At 37.4% G+C, this 17,748-nt stretch overlaps 2 protein-coding genes across 4 annotated transcripts; one reads left to right on the top strand and one right to left on the bottom strand.

Moving 5' to 3' along the window:
* The first annotated feature begins 2,236 nt into the window (after window positions 1-2,236).
* LOC122080149 (cytokinin riboside 5'-monophosphate phosphoribohydrolase LOG7) lies at window positions 2,237-6,000 on the top strand. The gene is made up of 7 exons (XM_042647054.1): window positions 2,237-2,505; window positions 3,343-3,440; window positions 3,877-3,907; window positions 4,110-4,209; window positions 4,331-4,401; window positions 5,212-5,355; window positions 5,679-6,000. Exons 1-7 carry the CDS (start codon window positions 2,398-2,400, stop codon window positions 5,769-5,771), a joined length of 645 nt encoding a protein of 214 aa, XP_042502988.1. The 5' UTR covers window positions 2,237-2,397; the 3' UTR covers window positions 5,772-6,000.
* A 6,461-nt stretch (window positions 6,001-12,461) lies between these two features.
* On the bottom strand, window positions 12,462-17,255 carry LOC122078540 (putative pentatricopeptide repeat-containing protein At5g59900). 3 transcript variants are annotated; one of them, XM_042644560.1, is made up of 4 exons: window positions 16,824-16,924; window positions 13,934-16,659; window positions 13,072-13,339; window positions 12,586-12,968 (listed from the first exon to the last, which is right to left on the bottom strand). In XM_042644560.1, the coding sequence occupies exons 1-2, from the start codon at window positions 16,831-16,833 to the stop codon at window positions 14,333-14,335; spliced, it is 2,337 nt and encodes a 778-aa protein (XP_042500494.1). In that variant the 5' UTR covers window positions 16,834-16,924; the 3' UTR covers window positions 12,586-12,968; window positions 13,072-13,339; window positions 13,934-14,332. The 3 variants fall into 3 exon arrangements, with proteins under 3 accessions (XP_042500491.1, XP_042500492.1, XP_042500494.1); XM_042644557.1 differs by having other exon boundaries at window positions 12,462-12,968; window positions 13,934-17,255; XM_042644558.1 differs by having other exon boundaries at window positions 12,462-12,968; window positions 13,072-13,243; window positions 13,934-17,255.
* Between the last annotated feature and the right edge of the window lie 493 nt (window positions 17,256-17,748).

Below are 17,748 nucleotides of genomic sequence, written 5' to 3'. Positions count from 1 at the left end.
CGCTCTTTGGGGGAAAAAATCAATGGGGAATGCTGTTATAATAATAATAATAATAAAAAAAAAAATAATAATAATAATGTAGAATGCAATTCCTATAAAACCCTGTGCTCGGCATATGATGTGTTAACTAGACCAATGGGGTATTGGATAAGAAAACAACATTGTTAAGTATCAAAATCTGAGCTACCGTTCCATCAAAAGGGCAAAAAAAAAAAAAAAAAAAGTAAATAAATAAAATAATAATAATAATAAAAAAATAAAAATAAAATTGAGCTACCCTCATTGTGGTGTTATGGAAGTACTTTGTTTAGTCAATAAATGCCTCCACACCCCACATTAAATTCCTCCCTTTTGGGAGTGTTTGCTCAAAAGGAAAGGTCCTTAATTCAAGTATAAGTTATTGAAAATAAAAAAAATTAATTATAATATTTTTGTTTTTGCCATTTTGCCAACATTTTAACTGTTCAGAATTATTAAAGTATGTGCATTTTTGGCCAATTTGTTTAGTCAATAGATCCCCCACACCCCACAATAAATTCCTCTCCTTTGAGAGTGTTTGCTCAAAATGGAAGTATAAAAAACATAAGGTCTTAATTCAAGTATAAGTATATGAAAATAAAAAAAATCAATTATAAATTTTGTCTTGCCACTTTTGCCTACATTTCAACAGTTCAGAATTACTAAAGAATGTGTGTTTTTTTTTTGTTGAGGGGGGGGAGGGGGGAGGGGTGGTAAGAAGAAAGGAAAATGACTTTATTTACATAGTAAATAATAGTCGGACTCTTGGAAACCCTTTATACAATACTTGCACAAAAGGTTAAAAAAATATTCTCTTTTTTTTTTTTTTGTGGGGAGGGAGGGGGAGGGCGGATAGGGAGGGACATTAGGAGGAGGGAGTGGTGGTCAAACTCAAGATAGTTAAGATTGACAGCAAAATAAAACAACTATAGCTAGCCTTTGATATGTTCATAAGGTAAAAAGGTACTACAAAGTGTTCAAAGTTTGACCCAATTAGTAACAATTAAAAAATATTAAAAGAAAACACACACATACGCACACATATATGTATATATGGTTAAGGCCACCAATTTCCATGTAGCCAGAGTTTGGTTTTATAGATTCGTCTATATTAATTTAAAAAAATATATTTGACAAGAAATATACCACGATCAAAGTGGAAGAGAACGATTATATTTTCCATGAGTACTAACCATTAGATTAGATTCAAGCTCCAAAAAATAAAAAAGGGGAGAGTGGATTTGACTCCATATAATTGCAAGTATAGTTGTGAAATTGAACTTTGGTGCAATTCCACTCATACCATTATTTATTTATTTATTTAGAAACCTTCCTTCTAATGTGCTTTATCTAGGCCTTAACTTGGGTTCTAAAATTTTTATTATGTTTAAAAAATAAAGAATTTTAATTACTTGGAAGAGATGAAGGCCAAATTATATAACTAAAAAAATCCTTTTATGTATTGTTCTAAAAAATTGTCTTTATGTATTAATAAATGCAATTAATATCCATGATCACATTATACATCTAATCTAATTAATTGATGAATGACAAATCACTCCAAATCAATAATAATAAATGCCACGTGATCCTTTATTCAATCAACTCAACCAAATGTCACCACCACCTTAGACCTTCTCCCAACCCTCTTAATGCCATATTTCCATGTATGCCATAATATTTATATCATCAAATCATCCAAATGATAGAAATTTAATGTGGGGAGGATAATATATTTGATAACTCCTCCCTTATATACATGACATGATTTAATACTTATATAAGAAAAAAAAAAAGATTTAAATACTCATTTTTTCCTTTATTTTAATAACAATCATTCCTAACTTTAGTTATTGTAGGGTGGGGAGGGGCGTTTTATCCGGCCATTGACATTTAAGTGGTACAAAAGGTTACACGTGAGCAGCGTGCCAAATAAATAAGACCAAATAGAAGAAACCATCAAACAAATTGGAAGGAAGGAGTCAATATTAAATTAAAATTTCAATGAGCAACCAAGTTCAATGATTTTATTTCTCCAAACCCCACCCCCCTTAATTCAGTTTTTAATGACCTTTTTGCCCTTTCTTATGTTTTCTCCCATTTTTATTCTTCTTGGAATATCCTTTATTTCTTCGTCGGCGCGATGGAGTTGAGATTTGTGTTTATAAAGTAATAATGTGTAGATTGTAGAGTAGGGGAGTTAGGGGAGTTAGGGGAGTTATAGGATTGTAGGGCTTCTAGTAGGGTTAGAGGGTTCTTATATTAAATTCTCTCTTTTATTCTCATTCTCTCTCTAGTCTCTACCCATTGCTTGTTCTTGTTTGTTGGTTTCACAGAAGAGATAAAGAGAAAGAGAAAGAGATAGAGATAGAGAGGGAAATGGAAGAGACAAAGTCGAGGTTCAAGAGGATTTGCGTGTTCTGTGGGAGCAGTTCAGGGAAGAAGACAAGTTATCAAGAAGCTGCAGTTGAGTTGGGGAAGGAACTGGTAATAATATTAATAATAATTCATGTCCTTCTCTTTCTTCTTTTTTGGTTCTTCTGATCAAAGCCCACATTTTTTGTACGATTCAAAATCTTTTTTCACGTAATTTCCTTTGATGGGTAATGCAATTCAGTTTTTCCTAATCTGTTTTCTCAATTGATTTCCTTCTTTCCTTTTCTGTTTCTCTTATATATTTTCAGATTTATGGTTTCCTGGAAATCTCATTAATTCTGGAAATGCCTGGGTTTTATGAATCTTAGGGCTTCTTGTTCTTGTTCTTGTTCTTGTTGTTATTGTTGGTGGTGGTGGTGGGTTTGGAAACTGTAAATGTGTTATTAGTGTATGAGTTGTAAGATCACAGGCCTTCAACGTGGGATTATTATTGTTGGTGATGGTGAATTGAGTGATGGGTGTTTTGAGTTTATTGTTGGCATGAAAAATTGCTAGCTGTAACCCGGCTGTCTGTTGGGCAGCCTTCTTGCATGATCCCGGGGAAGGGGAGAGAATAAAAATATTTTTAAAAAAAATTTTGAAATAAAAAAACTCTTCTGCTTTTCCCTAGGGAGCAAACGTGCAAGCTTTGATATCATGACTCAGTAAGCATGTTATGGTTCCCTCTTGGGCTTCTCCACAAACACTATCCCTCTATTTTTTTTTGTTCCATGAAGTACTTATCACTTTGGTGACTTCTTCTGAGGGAGTGATGGGTTTCATTTCATTTTATTGGATCTTAATATATATATATATATATATATAACACTTGATGATGGTTTTTCCTTGATGATGCTCTTGTTATCTGTGACACGTCTTACGTGGGTTTGTATTTCGATGTGCTTGAAGGTGGAGAGAAGGATTGATTTGGTCTATGGTGGTGGGAGCGTGGGACTAATGGGTCTTGTTTCTCAGGCTGTTCATGATGGTGGGCGCCACGTTCTAGGGTTTGTTCTCTCTCTCTCTCTCTCTCTCCAAAACATTCTCAAGGAAATTTCAAATGGGTTTTGGTAATGGAATTTTATTTTTGTTTGGGAAAGTTCTGAGGAGTTTCTTCAGTTGTAACCTTAAAGAATGGAATCGGTTTTGATATTGGCAATGTCAGTACAAACTGCAACTTCTATAGTTCTAGGTAGAACTTAAAAGGGTTTTGGTGTAAAAAGTTTAGAAACTTTTTTGTCCTTTCTCACCAGTAGAAGCTCTCTTTTGGGGAAAGCAAATGGAAAGAAAAGTTTATTCTGTAATCTTGTAATCTGTACTGAAATGTATACTTTTTTAAAACCACTTTCTACTGAAATCTTTATTTGCAAGAAAAGTATTATGATACTGTATGTGGTACACTGGTACTGATGATTTAATATGGTTGATGGGTTCTTTTTGCAGGGTTATACCCAGGACTCTCATGCCTAGAGAGGTATGTACTGGAAGCTTTGATTGAGACAAGCCCCCCTTCTTTTTCTGTTGTTCTTATTGTCCAGTGCAATCTTTCCTAGATTAGGCTATAAAGAAATGACTCTAGAACCATAAAGTTAAGAGGCTTATCAAGAACTTGGAATATAATTTAAGATAGGGAAAGATATGTTGGGTTGTAAATTTTCTTAAAATTTCTTTCTCAGATTACTGGTGAGACTGTTGGAGAAGTGAGAGCTGTATCTGACATGCACCAGAGGAAAGCTGAGATGGCTCGTCAAGCTGATGCCTTCATTGCCCTTCCTGGTATGGGTTCAAAGACTTCAAATTTTCCATTGAGAAATCCTCTTTTTGCTCATGAATTCCTATATCAACTTTCACTCTCTTAATGTTATTATTTTTCTTCTTTTCCAACTTCAAACATCAGGTGGGTATGGAACTCTTGAAGAACTGCTGGAAGTCATTACTTGGGCCCAGCTTGGGATCCATAAAAAACCTGTAAGCTTCAAAAATCTCTAAGTAGGGCTTTAGATTTAATCCACTTTATGTTAAACTTGTTAAAAGTAATTATGTTAATATGTAATAAAATTTCAATGTTTTGATTTCTCATCTCATTTATCAAAAGTTTAAGTATGCATTATAATTATGGCATTCTGATTCCACTTATGCCATAATTACTTCAAAATAATAGGATGTCATATGCAAGATATGCTGTTTAAGTGTGATTAATTTTAGCTGTCGCATATAAGATACGCGGTTTAAGACTTTGAGTGTTTGATTAAGTTCTTATTTCTTAGCATTTGACTTCAATTACCTGTTGACTTCTTAGGTTTAGTATAAGAGCAATTTTTCTTTGGCAGTAATTTCTGAAGGCAAGGGTCAAAGAAAACTACATTGTCACATGAAACTTGAGAGTCAATCCAACTTTCGGCCTTGATTCTAGCTAAACAGGATCATATAAAATGCCCTTTTGGATTTATCATTTCCTTAAGAGTCCTATATCTTTTTAGATATATGATATGCAATGGTTAAAGTTATTTACTTTACTTTTGTTGTTTCACATAGAAGAACTAGAAATGAGTTTTCTGCTAGCATGAACTATGTGAGATATGCTTTTAAGGTTTTATTCGATTTCCTGCATTCGAGAGGATTTGCTTCAGAATAGGGGAAAAGATATGGAAAATTAAAAATAGAAAAACCTTGAGTCAAAAGTTCATGTTTGCTTATAGCTTTGGTCATGTAATGGTCCATTGATTAATGTTTTAAACTTTAGTATTATACTGTGAATTAACTTTAGAGTTTATGCAGGTGGGCCTCTTGAATGTGGATGGATACTACAATTCCTTGTTATCTTTCATAGATAAGGCCGTCGATGAAGGCTTTATCTCCCCTTCTGCACGGCGTATTATCATATCTGCCCCAACAGCCAAGCAATTAGTGAGGGAGCTTGAGGTATTAACAATTAATTAATAAAGTGCATTGATCACCAAGGATGTGGCTCTCTTAAAACAACTAGAGACTACTTTTTAAAACTTATTGGGGTATTCTTGATGTTGACTATTTCATTCCTTCCTTTTTATACTTATAGCTGCTTCATTTAGAAGCCTGAGTATATGCTTAGTGTCTTAATATAATATTGGACTGGTTGGTACTTGTTGTCTTCTGTCTTGATTGAATGGGGCTGGTTTAAGACAACTCAGATTCTCCAATCCATTTGTTAGTTAATTTATAGACATTTAAGATTCCTAATTTTCTCTTAATCTTGTTATCGGCAGGAGTATGTCCCAGAATATGATGAGATTACATCTAAGTTGATATGGGAGGTGGAGAGACTAAGTTATGTTCCTGAATCAGGCGTTGCCACATGAATATCTGGTGTTGCCACGTGACACTTGGAAGTCCTAATTACTGTATATCCTTTTTTGGCTCAAAAGCAATTATAGTTAAACCTACCATACATATCTATAGTATCCACCAAGAACATTGATCAGGTCTTTTTTGGGGTACAAGTTTCTTATACATGTTCATGTTGAATACAGTTTCAGATTTAGTTTTCGCATGAAGAAAATCTCGAGTAAAAAATGCTCAATTTCTGTCTCTCAAGTCTCAAGAATGGCCATATAGCTTCCTTCTCCATTTCCTTTCTTATTTTGGGCTTAGCCAACCATGGACTGGGTTTGGGTCGTTCTGGTTTACAGGGTTAGCTTAAAAAAAAAGTTTGTATCTGGGTCCTGACAGTTGAAACCCTTCAATCATGATGGGTGAAACCATTGATTAGATGCAGAAGCTGGTTCTACAGTAGCATAGCATTATTAAACCTAACCTCAATTATGATCCATTTTGATGGCTTAAATATGTCATCACTTGCTAATGCACGCCACTCTATAGTCTATATCATGTCTACTAAAAGAGGTTACCCTAAAATTGTCAAATCTTCAATTCTTTTTTTTTTTTTTTTATTATTCTTTGAGAGACCTCAACTTGTATGGTTATGGCCCCAAAACAATGACTTTAAATTATTATGAGTTGCCACTTGCTAGTAGTGTTGGTATGATCTTACACACCCAACACTAATTTGGTTTTTAATGTTATTAGGAAAGATTATTCTAATTTATGCCATGTGTGTCAATCTCTTATGGCCATGTAGAGGCTATTTTCTTCAATTTGACCATTAGATTGGAGTGATAGGTCATAAACAAATTTTGGGCCCATGATACTGGTATAATCAAATAAATGGAATCCCTCTTCTCTTCTCTTCTTCTTCTTCTTCTTCTTCTTCTTCTTCTTCTTTTTTTCTTTATGGTCATTGACTAACCAATCAGCATCTAAAGCTTTTAGACCTGGCCCATAGGAAAGGGAAGGGGGAGGAGGGGGGAGATAAGGTGGGATGGACAGAGGTTCGAACGTATACCCTCCAACGTCTTATGCCAGACCTATAATTGGCAATGCCCATTAAGCTACAAGCTCATTCTCATTGGAGCACTAATAATAGAGAAGGCGTTTTCACTCCAAAAAAAACGTGTGAAGACTTGATCTTTTCCCTCCCTTCTCAAATTCAGGTCTTGAAAAACAAAAAATCCCCTAAATGATTATAAACATAAATTCAATATGGATTTTCGACCATCTATTTGATTCCCTGAAAATTGAAGTGTGAAGACTTGAATTTGGAGAAAGTGGCATTGAGCGGTAGAGAGTTAGAGAAGATGAAGATATGAGAAAACTAGATGGGTTTTACCAAAAAAAGAAAAAAAGAGAGAAGACTGGAAAGGTGTGGGTTGAATTCATTACCTATACTAAGGTGGATGTTGAAAGTGTCATATTTGAAATTATATAGATGTCCTTGGGAATCTTTTATTCATTTCATTACTTATAATATACCCACGAATTTGATATGGGTATTTGGGTATCATAAAATTATTATTTAATCATATTAATTCTAAAATTGAAATATCAATATCATACCTGATTAGCTTTCGAGCAGATTTAGATAATTTTCAAATTTTGATTTTTTAAATATTGATTCCCCTAAATGCATAAAAACAGGAATAAAATACGGATTTTTGACTAGTCATTTATATACCTACTCCGACTTCATTAAATAGACTATTATCAGAATCTAATTGTTTCTTTGGTATGAAAATCCTAGTCTAAACTCAATATTTAAGAATCTAATTGTTTCTTGCCATCTCCTTTTTTCCTTTAATTTTTCAAATAGAAAATGGGCTACAGACCTACAGTTTCTCCGGGTATTTATAATGCATTCACTCAATATGATAATATGTGTTTGACCTAATCAGCATCAGACTATTGTTAAGGCCAAATATAACCAAAACTGGAATCTAGCCGTGTCCTAAGCATTGGATCTACAACTTGGTATTTCTTATGGGCTTTAAGAAAAAATCTTATCTTTAGAAATGAAACCTCCCCCACCCCACCCCACCCCACTCCACAAAAGCCACCCGACAAAATCCCTATCTCCTATTCTGATTATCAATTGTACTTCCAAATGGGAAATGAAACTTGGTCTCATACCACCTTCCATAATCAATACTAGCATCAATACTAGCATTGATGCTAGTATTGATTATGGAAGGTGGTATAAGAACAAGTTTCATTTCCCATCAATGACCCAGCCATTCTCACCCCCACATACTATCACATACTATATGGACCTCTCTACGATCGATCATCATCCATTAGTAATTAGTGATTCAAGTCTCTACCATATGGATGCACAAGTTGCACACAAGAAGTTGAGGCAGATAAGAGTCAAGTATCAATGGGATGCAATTCTTGACAAATCCTAACTTCGAACACATTCATCTAACAACAAACCACCGACGCCGGGAAAGATAAACCCGAAGAGGAAAATCGGGATACACATTAGGGTTTCGTCATTACCTGATTCAACTTGGTTCACGTGTGTGAAAACAAACTCCAAATCTTTGAGAGACAAGAGAGCATAGTGAGCCTTTCTTCCAAAGAGCATTTTCCCTAGCTGAATTGGTTGAAATGGTCAATGATTAAAATGGGGGAGTTAAATTAGTAGCAGTTATAGTGCAACTGAAGTTTCTCAGTTTCGTGTTTCTTGTTACGTCAGAGCTGACGCGAGAGGGTTAAGTGCGTTCTTTCCTTGTCACCACTTTTTTATGCTCAACTTATTTTAAGTGTGTCGTGTTTCATTTATCAGCAAACCTCCAACAAAACCTGGAAATGCCTATGGAAACCAAAGCTTCCAGAAGTCCTTTAAACTCCAAATCAATTAAAAAAAAAGGCAGGAAAACGTGGGGAGAGGAGAAAATGATCAAAGAGGGATTCAAACCTTGAGGAGGAAGGATGAACCCCTCCCCTTCCTTCACACTCTAACTAATCACAATTCTACTATTATATATTGGAGATGGTTTTCTTCAGCCACAGTTAATGGAGATGGTTTTTTTCAGGCCACAGTTAAGGGAGAATCTCTTGATCGAGACTTTTGGAAAGTATTAAAAGAGTATCGGAGAACTAAAGGTATTAAGAATGAGCCCAAATTGAAATAGTATAAGGGGGCAAAATGAAGACCCCATCCCTTGTTGATGCCTGTAAACGCCCTCTCATTGACCCCCATGTTGGGATAAGGGCATGTGATCAAGTGGTCTTCTTCTTCCCATCCCTTTTGATTTAAGCCAATTGTTGAGAGGAGAGGGGAGGGGAGGCCTTGCAATATTGATATTACAACTTCCAATAATCCACCACAAAAGAAGAATACAGAAAGGTCAAATGAAAGGAATTGAATGGTTTTGAAGATGCACCGGCAGCAGCACATGCCACCGTCCAATATGAATGTGGAAAATCCTTCTTAAAAATATGAAGTAATCTATTTCTTAATCAATATATAAAGGATGGGAAAGGCTTAGATCATCAGGTATAGGAGCTGTAAAGCTCTATTGACCAAACAAGAGACGACCGTGGTACAGTTGAATGAATAACGTGACACCAAATTCAACACTTAAAAAGTAACATGTGGATATGTGGTTCCTTGATATCCTCTATTTGGGTTTACATCTATCACCCTTAGATTAATTATGGAACCAAAATATTTCAATCTTAGAGAAGACTTATGCATATAATCTTCTAGATAATATGAGAAGAGCTGGTGATTTATTAAGCCAAGTTTTAAGTTAGTAAAGGGATTATGAATGGCAAAGTCCCCCAATGCACCACATGGAGGGCGAAAGATGAACTCCACCTAAACAGCTACAACTCTTCAAATTTCTTCCACTAGGCAAGGACTTTTCTAAGGTTGTGAGTTTGGCCCGCCGACCTATCAGGAAAAATCAGGATCTGGGCTAAGGTTGGATTTTAATGCCCATGGTCAGGCCAGTCTGGGCTTGGGCTGCAGGCTTTTTTTTTTTGGGTAAATCTTGGGCTGTAGACTTGAGTTGGGCCCAAGATGCTTTTATTATTTAATATTAATGAATTAATGAAGTAATCAACTCTTTGTATATTATATATATATATATATATATGGGGAATAGAACGGTCCGGTCACATGGCCCTTGTGCCATCTCATTGAGCCAATGAGGTGGTGCACATGGGCATCAAAGGAGGGTGGGCATTTTGTATTTCACAAGGGTGGGGTGGTCATTTCATCACCCTCTGTGTCTGGCCCAGGGAACAGCATTCTTTCTCCCATTATATATAATAGACAAGAGATTTTTGTCGGGCTGTGGAACCACCAGCTTGGGACCATCGAGAGTACGTGCTGAAAAATCAATGAAGGGGGGGGGGGTGGCAGTGAATTCATAGATTCCTTGCCTTAGGCACAGGAACCACACGATCAAGTAGCATTCTTTTTCTTATATATAATATGTCATTTATGATAGTTGATTACTTGATTTTGTATTAGTATGGGGTCAGCCAGCCCAGCCCAGCCCCCCCTCATCACGGGCTTTTTGGGCCAAGCTGCACTGAGCTGACCCAGCAGGGCCAGGCCTGAGTCGAGCCATGGGGACCCAGTTTTGGGCTTTGATTTTTGAAAAACATGACCCATCCTCGCCCGCTTCACCCAAGTTCAATTTCAATGGAATTGCAGACAGAGTGAAAATATCTGTTAAGGGGTTGGGCAACAGATGTAGAAATTATCTAGAAGAGATGTCTAGGCACTGGCTTCCCAACTCTTTCTCAGATAGGGTAGAAGTGTCCACTTGATCCTGCTCTGCCTCCCCGTTGTAGTTTGAAGGTGGCTTTGTCATTGTAAGGCCATCTTTCTCTGAAGAGTTGGCAGTTGTATTTTCTTCATGCTTCTCCGCCTTCCTAGAGTTGACTGTTTTGCCACCACCAGACACCACATTCTTTGGAGACATCAGATATTCAGATATGAGAAAGGACCTCCAAAACCAAAATGAAAATGGCACTCCCACTATAGCCTCATCGACTCAAAATGCAAGTGGATTATTACTTCAGCAATTAGACCCGGTCTAGACTTCAATGATCCAAGAATGTTCAATAGCACACAACTGAAGACAACTATCATTTTTCTATTTTACATGGTAACAAAAACCCATGAACTACAGTTGTTCCAAGTAAGAGTTTAGCATGTAATTTTCAAAGTTGCATCTAGCCAATATCTAACCAAATATACAGCTTAAGAAACTCAGACATTAGATTCATATTAAGCAGCTAAGATATTGTAGATGCAAGGAAGAAATGTTAAAGGGTCGGTTGGCAGCCGAGGATGAAGGAACAACCACGGTGTTATTAACTGGATAACAAGTCAATGGCAATTTCATACTGGCAAAACAAGAAGGGGCTTGTAAAGCCTCCTCTCATACATACTTTACTTGAATTGAATGAGCAATCACAGATCTGTTATATGTACATATGAAGTGTCACAACTAGAGAGATAGTCAAATCGAACATAGGATATTCCATAACTAAAAATGTTTGCTTGTTCTGAAAGTGATAAATGAAAAGAAGTGACACTCCCATGTGGCCATGTCATTATTGCCAGTGACAGCTTCATTCTACTGGTGAGATGCACAAGGTCAAAACTCAAACAGATAAAGTGAATGAGTCCAGTCAGTAGCATCACCCATTTCAGCTGCCCTAAATTTCATGAGTTACTATACTTGGGTCCCATTGATATTTCATAAGCTTCTACATTTATGTCCCTCTCCAGCTCTCCCTACTGATACTATCTAATTACAATATTATACAAGCCATAAGAGAATTTCTCAAAGCAAGCAGAAAAATAACTCAGATTAAGCTCCCTAGTCGCCGGCACAGTTCAAAACCTACTTTGTTTATACCTGTACTGATGTATCGTTTAAACTGGTATTTGAACATTCTATAAACCTTTTGTCGTTAGGAGCATAAAAAATCCAAATGGAATAAAACTACCCGACCTAAAATCCTTTACTCACAAGCATAGGAAATTTTATAGATAAAATAAAATTTGTAAGATACGATAAAAAAAAAAAAAAAGAACAGACAGAAGTCCTCAAGGTCTAGAGAAGGCCAAATCTTGAACTGCACCAATCATGGCAAGAACACACCTAGTGCTTCCATGGCCACCATAAGAAATTGTAAGCTGAGAATAAGCCAACTATAGAGGAATTCTTTCAAGACAAAACTAAGTTTGAAGCATTCAAAAGGAACCAAAGAGCATGCAAAACAAAGATGCATGGAGGAAATGACTTCTGCAACTGTTTAATTAGGCTAGATATTGAAGCGGCCAAAAGCAAACCTCAAACTACATAAATCCCACAACATCATGAAGGTAAAGAAACAAAAGGACAGGAATTAAAAAAAAAAAGAAACGGGAATCTGCTAGTGCAGTAAAAGGATGAACAGTTCTGAAAACAGAAAATCCCCCTGCCATGAGGGATAAGAAAAAGTACTCACCCCACCCACCCACCCACCCCCCCCCCCCTCCTCCCCCCCCCCCCCCAAAAAAAAAAAAAAAAGGAGTTGAAACAACATTAAGCATTATCCAACCAAAAGAAAAGGGGAAGGGATAGACCAGGAACAGTTCTTCAGTGATATGGAGTGTGTGAATCATAACAAGGTAGGATCAATTAACACCAATTCGGAGACAATTCAAAGCAATAATCTTAGTATCATCCAAGAAAGAGTAACCAACAGGCACATGTGGGAGCATGGAGGATGTCTGAGCTTTTACCATGCAATGAAGTCAACCTGTGGATAACTCATCAAACCCTCATTTGAACTCCGAAGTGTAACATTAACATTAGTTAGAAATACCATGCTTAAACGGAGAATGCTATTGTCCTCTACATTCACATCAGCAAAATCATACTTTCAATTTTCTCAACCACCCCTCACAGACCAACATTTCACCTGAATGAAATCCACTCCTCACAAACCATAAACATTTCACCTGAGCAAAGCAGACGGTAGGAGAAAATCTCCATTGTGAAGTCTACTATGCATACCTAGCTGCCGTGGCTTCTAATAACATCAAGGCCATCTCAGTAGGATCAGTTCCAGTCTCTCTTGAATAGTTGAAGTTGTCCCTGGAACTGGCACAAATCATTTCTCTCACCCTTGAAGTTTCAGGAGACCTAAGAACGGAAAGGAAAATAGAAATGAAGGTAATAATAATAATAAAAAAATCAAGTAGAAGATAGGGAATTTTAACTCAATGTTTGCAAAACTAACAATTACCAGGTGATCAAGAAAATCCTGCTCTTCCGGCGGTTCTCTTCCATCATGAAGTCAAAATGATAGACTACATACTGGCACTCAATAGCAGGAATGGCTTGCATGTAAAATCATGTAACTTTCAATGGGCTCCCAAAGCTTTTCTGCCAAAATTTGTTTTTGCTTCTCTTCGTATCTTGAAAACAATGAAGACGATAAGTTCTTCAGGCCTTCAATTCCATGAACTTTAGTTACAGTTGTCATGCAAAACCATGTCTGGTGCACCTTGTGCCTATGAGTTGCATGAACATTAATAAGACCACACAACACAACCAACACAAGCAATTGCAAAAAAAAAAAATTCAACATCTGGTAGACTACAAGGAAGAACTCGCCGTCTTGGAGAAGAATGGAGGTAGACAAGGTAGATGAGGTGAGAAGCGGTTGAGAAAATCTAGGATGTGAAGACAGGAGGAGATTTAGAGAAGACTCTACGACAAAACACAAGGCTCTGCAATGGCATAAAGCCCTTCTCTTTCAGTGGCTTCGTCTAATAGCATGTTGATTTTAATTAGTTTAAGGGGGTAAGGGGGAGACAAAACACAACACATGCATGCACACAAAATATGTACATTAGCACCAAGTTAACTTCATTTGTAAGAAGGATCGTGATGCTAAATATCATACAACAATTTTAAGACAAAAAGTATGTTTACAACACAATATACAGCCTGGTTAGGAGCTCTTTATCTCAAGGGCTTGAACAATAATCAATTATTTGCCTATATCATCTTGATGTCGACCATTATTCAGAGTGAAATTTCACATTCTTCTACAAAATCGTATTACTATACAAAAGGAATGATGGATCAAAATCACTGCTTACCCATCAAAAGACAATAAAAATGGTTAGTCTTGATACTGAAGTAACTCTGAGTCTGGGACATAAGGCGATGGTGGGCCTGGTCCAAATCACTGCTTACTGGTTGAAATATGATTCACCGCTGGATGCCTAGTCAACTGCTGCGCCTCAACGCATTTCAAGGAGAACCAGCTAGCTCTGTGTTCAAGTGGCATACCAACCACTATAACTAAGATCTTCAACAACTTTAAGTTTGGAAAATATTCCATCCATTTTTGCTTCTTGATATGAAATGGAAATGCTATTTCTGGCCTTCCAAACATCACTAACATGCGATGTACCTTGGACATATAATAGTTCCGAATCAAATCGAATCTCTTTAGAAAGAAGATCTTTGTTTCATGGTAGCCTGCTCCAGTCCCCTTACGAAACTTTCATTATTGGGAATGAGAAAGAACTCATCAAGCAGGTTCCATGAATGAGAGCATTGTATGTTACCCAATTTGGTTTCACACGCCTTCTCAACATGACATCACGTAATTCCAAAGCCCTAGTTAATTCTCCATTAATACAGCACCCATATATCAAAAAATTGTATGCCAAAGTATCTGGCTCCAACCCCTTATGCAGCATCGAATCCCACAGCTTTATAGCTTCCTGCAAATCACCCCGTCTGCAGCAATCATAAATAATTGTAGAGTAACTAATGCAATCTGGAGAAATACCATTGCCTACCATTTCAATAAGGATCTCACCAGCATCTTGAGTTCTACCTAATTTACTGAAACCTCGTATAAGTATATTATAAGTCACGGTGTTAGCTAAAAACCCTTCAACTAATGCTTTATGTAGCTGCACAGCTTTCTCCATATCTCCCTCCTTTGTGAGGTAGTCAAGGAAACAACCATAAGTGATTTGATTTGGAAGCAAATTCCTAGCCAGCATTTCCTTACAAAGCAGCTCCGCTTTATCCACAAACCCTGCTTTACACAATCCATTTATCAGAATCGTGTATGTTACAATATTTGGAAGGCACCCTTCACCAGCCATCTTATCCCAAAGCTCAAAGGCCTTCACAAGGTTTCCTTGTTTGCAATACATATCTACCATGCTGGAATAAATTACCTCATCAGGCCTCAAACCTTGATCACAGATTTCACTAAGTAGCCCAGATAATCTTGCCATATCATGCTGTTTTAGAACACCATGAATAAGCACACCGTAGCAAACAAGATCCATGTCAATTCCTGTTTCCACCATTTTTTTACAAGCATCAAAGGCATCCTGTATCCTTCCTTGTTCACAATATCCCCGTAAAAGTGGACTATAACATATCACATTAAGTCTAGAGTTTTCTCTCTGAAGGTCATCGACAAATTCTTTGGCTTCAGACACTCTGCCTGTCAAACAAAGACCACTTATTAGAGGCCTGTAGGTGTATGTATCTGGTGTTAGACCCTTCCCAATCATCTCATCAAGAAGTTCAAAGGCTCTTACTGTATCACCATCCTTGCAGTGACCATCAATCAATACATTGTAAGTTACTTCATTAGGGGTTACATTCTGTTCCAACATTTCAATGAACAACTTGTTCGCTTCGACCATCAAGTTTGCTTGGCAAAGACCACCAATGAGTGCAGTGAACGTGTAAATGTTTGGTGAGATGCCTCTCTCAGACATTTCATAGTAAAGCTTAAAAGCTTCATGTAGACAACCTTCCCTGCAATGCCCACTTATCAATGATGTGTAAGTCACAACAGTTGGTGGCAGTCCCTTGCTAATCATTTCATCGAAAACATACCCTGCCTTCTTCAAGTTTCCCATCTTACAGTATTCACTAATCAGAGAATTGTATGGATATACAGTTGCTCTTATACCTGCCTTTGTCATTCTATCAAACAGACAGAGTGCAGCATCCAGTTTCCCTCTTTTGCAGAAAGAGTCAATCATTATCGAGTAAGTAACATCATTGGGAAACAAACCATTTTCACCCATCTTGGTAAAAAGTGACTCTGCTTCGTCCGGCTTCCCATCTTTGCATAAAGAGTTGATCAAGGCATTGTAGGCAAACAAACTGGTTATAATTCCCAACTTTCCCAGCTTCTCAACCAGAGCAAAAGACTCTGCAATATTCCCCTTTCTCCTCAACGCATCAACCAGACAGGAGCAAGCAGCTTCACTGGGAACAAATCCTAATTCAAGCAATTCATCCATCATTGCTGAAGCCACTCCAATTTCTTCCACCTTGCAAAGGCCAAGAATTAGGGTACAGTAAGTGACAGTGTCAGCTTGCAATCCTTTGTGGCTCAGCGAATTCTTCACCTCAACAGCCTCCCATACTTTCTGGTTCTTGCAGAGACCATGGATCAGGACATTATAGGTCACGGTGCTCAGATTACTCCCATCGGATTCCATGTGATGAATTACATTCCTAGCCCCAGAAAAATCCTTCAATTCACAAAAGCTCCGAACCACCGCCGCGTAAACATAAAAATCCGGACGAACACCAGACCTTAAGATCTCACCAAATATATCCAGAACGATATCAAAACGCCTAATTCTAACCAACCCATTCAATACTGCGCTGAAAGTCCTAACCTCAGGCAGCAATCTGTGCTGCTTCATAAGCTTAACGATCGCAACAGCATCCAGAATTCTTTTGTTCTGGACACACTCTTGAATCAATAAATCAAACCCTAGACTGGAAGAAAACCGGCATTGTTCGTATGCATTCATCAAGGATTCGAAAACTTCCATAGGAGTCGGGTGACGAAGCAAAAGAGTTTGCAGAACCAAACACGCAGGCCAATAGAGATTAGAGTGAACCAAAGCATGAATTACGATACAAAAAGAGAGCTTGGAGTGATGAAAATTTTTGTGGAGACCAAGGAAATTGAAGAACCTAAGGGCTAACCTGGCATCATCAATGGTTTGCATCAAAACCTTTTCGACATGGCGAGGCTTTAACCTGTGTGAGATGAAACTGTCGTTGAAAGAGATTTTCCAGCTATCCCTCCCGACTACAATGTCCCTCAAAATTCTTACGAACCCTTCTTCCTCCTCCTCGTCTCCGGTAGATCTCCTGCTTGACGAGTAGCAGAGGTTTCTCGTTCTTTTCCGGATATTATAGTTTTGGGCAAGGGAAGGACTAGGGAGCTTCATTTTCTTACAACAAGGAGAGCTTAGTTTCATGCTCCAATGGTAGTGGAGTTGCAGAAGTTGGAGTCGTTGGATCAAATTTCCAGCTCCAATGGCAGAGGCCGGAGCTCGGAAACCTTTCAGGGCTTTCAAAGATGACTGACCATGAGCGCAATAGTCAATACGGATTTTTCGCTCAAGGCACTGGACCACGGGTCTTACCCACTAGCGGAGCCTCATTTTTCAGGCCCAGAGTGTACTTACCAGGCAAGGCCTGCGCCGGCCTTTATTTGAAGCAGCCTTGGCCCAGCCAATTTTTCATGTCCACGCATTTTATATGTTTGGAAGTCGAAAAAAGAAGAGAAAAGAAAAAATTAAAAATAATTTGAATTTAAAGAGAGAGACAGAGACAAGAAAAAATTCATTATGTGATTATATTCTTTCTTTTTTTTTTTTTTTTCTTTTCCTTGTCCACGAGAGATAGAGTGTCTTTATTTTTCCATTCTCCCATGAGAAGGGTTTACCCATATAATTCTACCATCATCAGTAGTTCATTAACCTGAAAAATATATTTAGATCTGTACTATCTATGTTTGCTTTTCTGTTTGATTGCATTCAAAACAACTCATTTTCTAGATGATCCTTCTAGATTATAGCAATCCTTATGGTTATTTCGTTCTCTATTTCTACTTCTAGTTGAG

Source organism: Macadamia integrifolia, chromosome 5 (assembly GCF_013358625.1).
Source record: "Macadamia integrifolia cultivar HAES 741 chromosome 5, SCU_Mint_v3, whole genome shotgun sequence".
NCBI classification, from domain to species: Eukaryota; Viridiplantae; Streptophyta; class Magnoliopsida; order Proteales; family Proteaceae; genus Macadamia; species Macadamia integrifolia.
The sequence above is the reverse complement of the archived record's forward strand: the minus strand, read 5'-3'. Positions and strand labels throughout refer to the sequence as shown.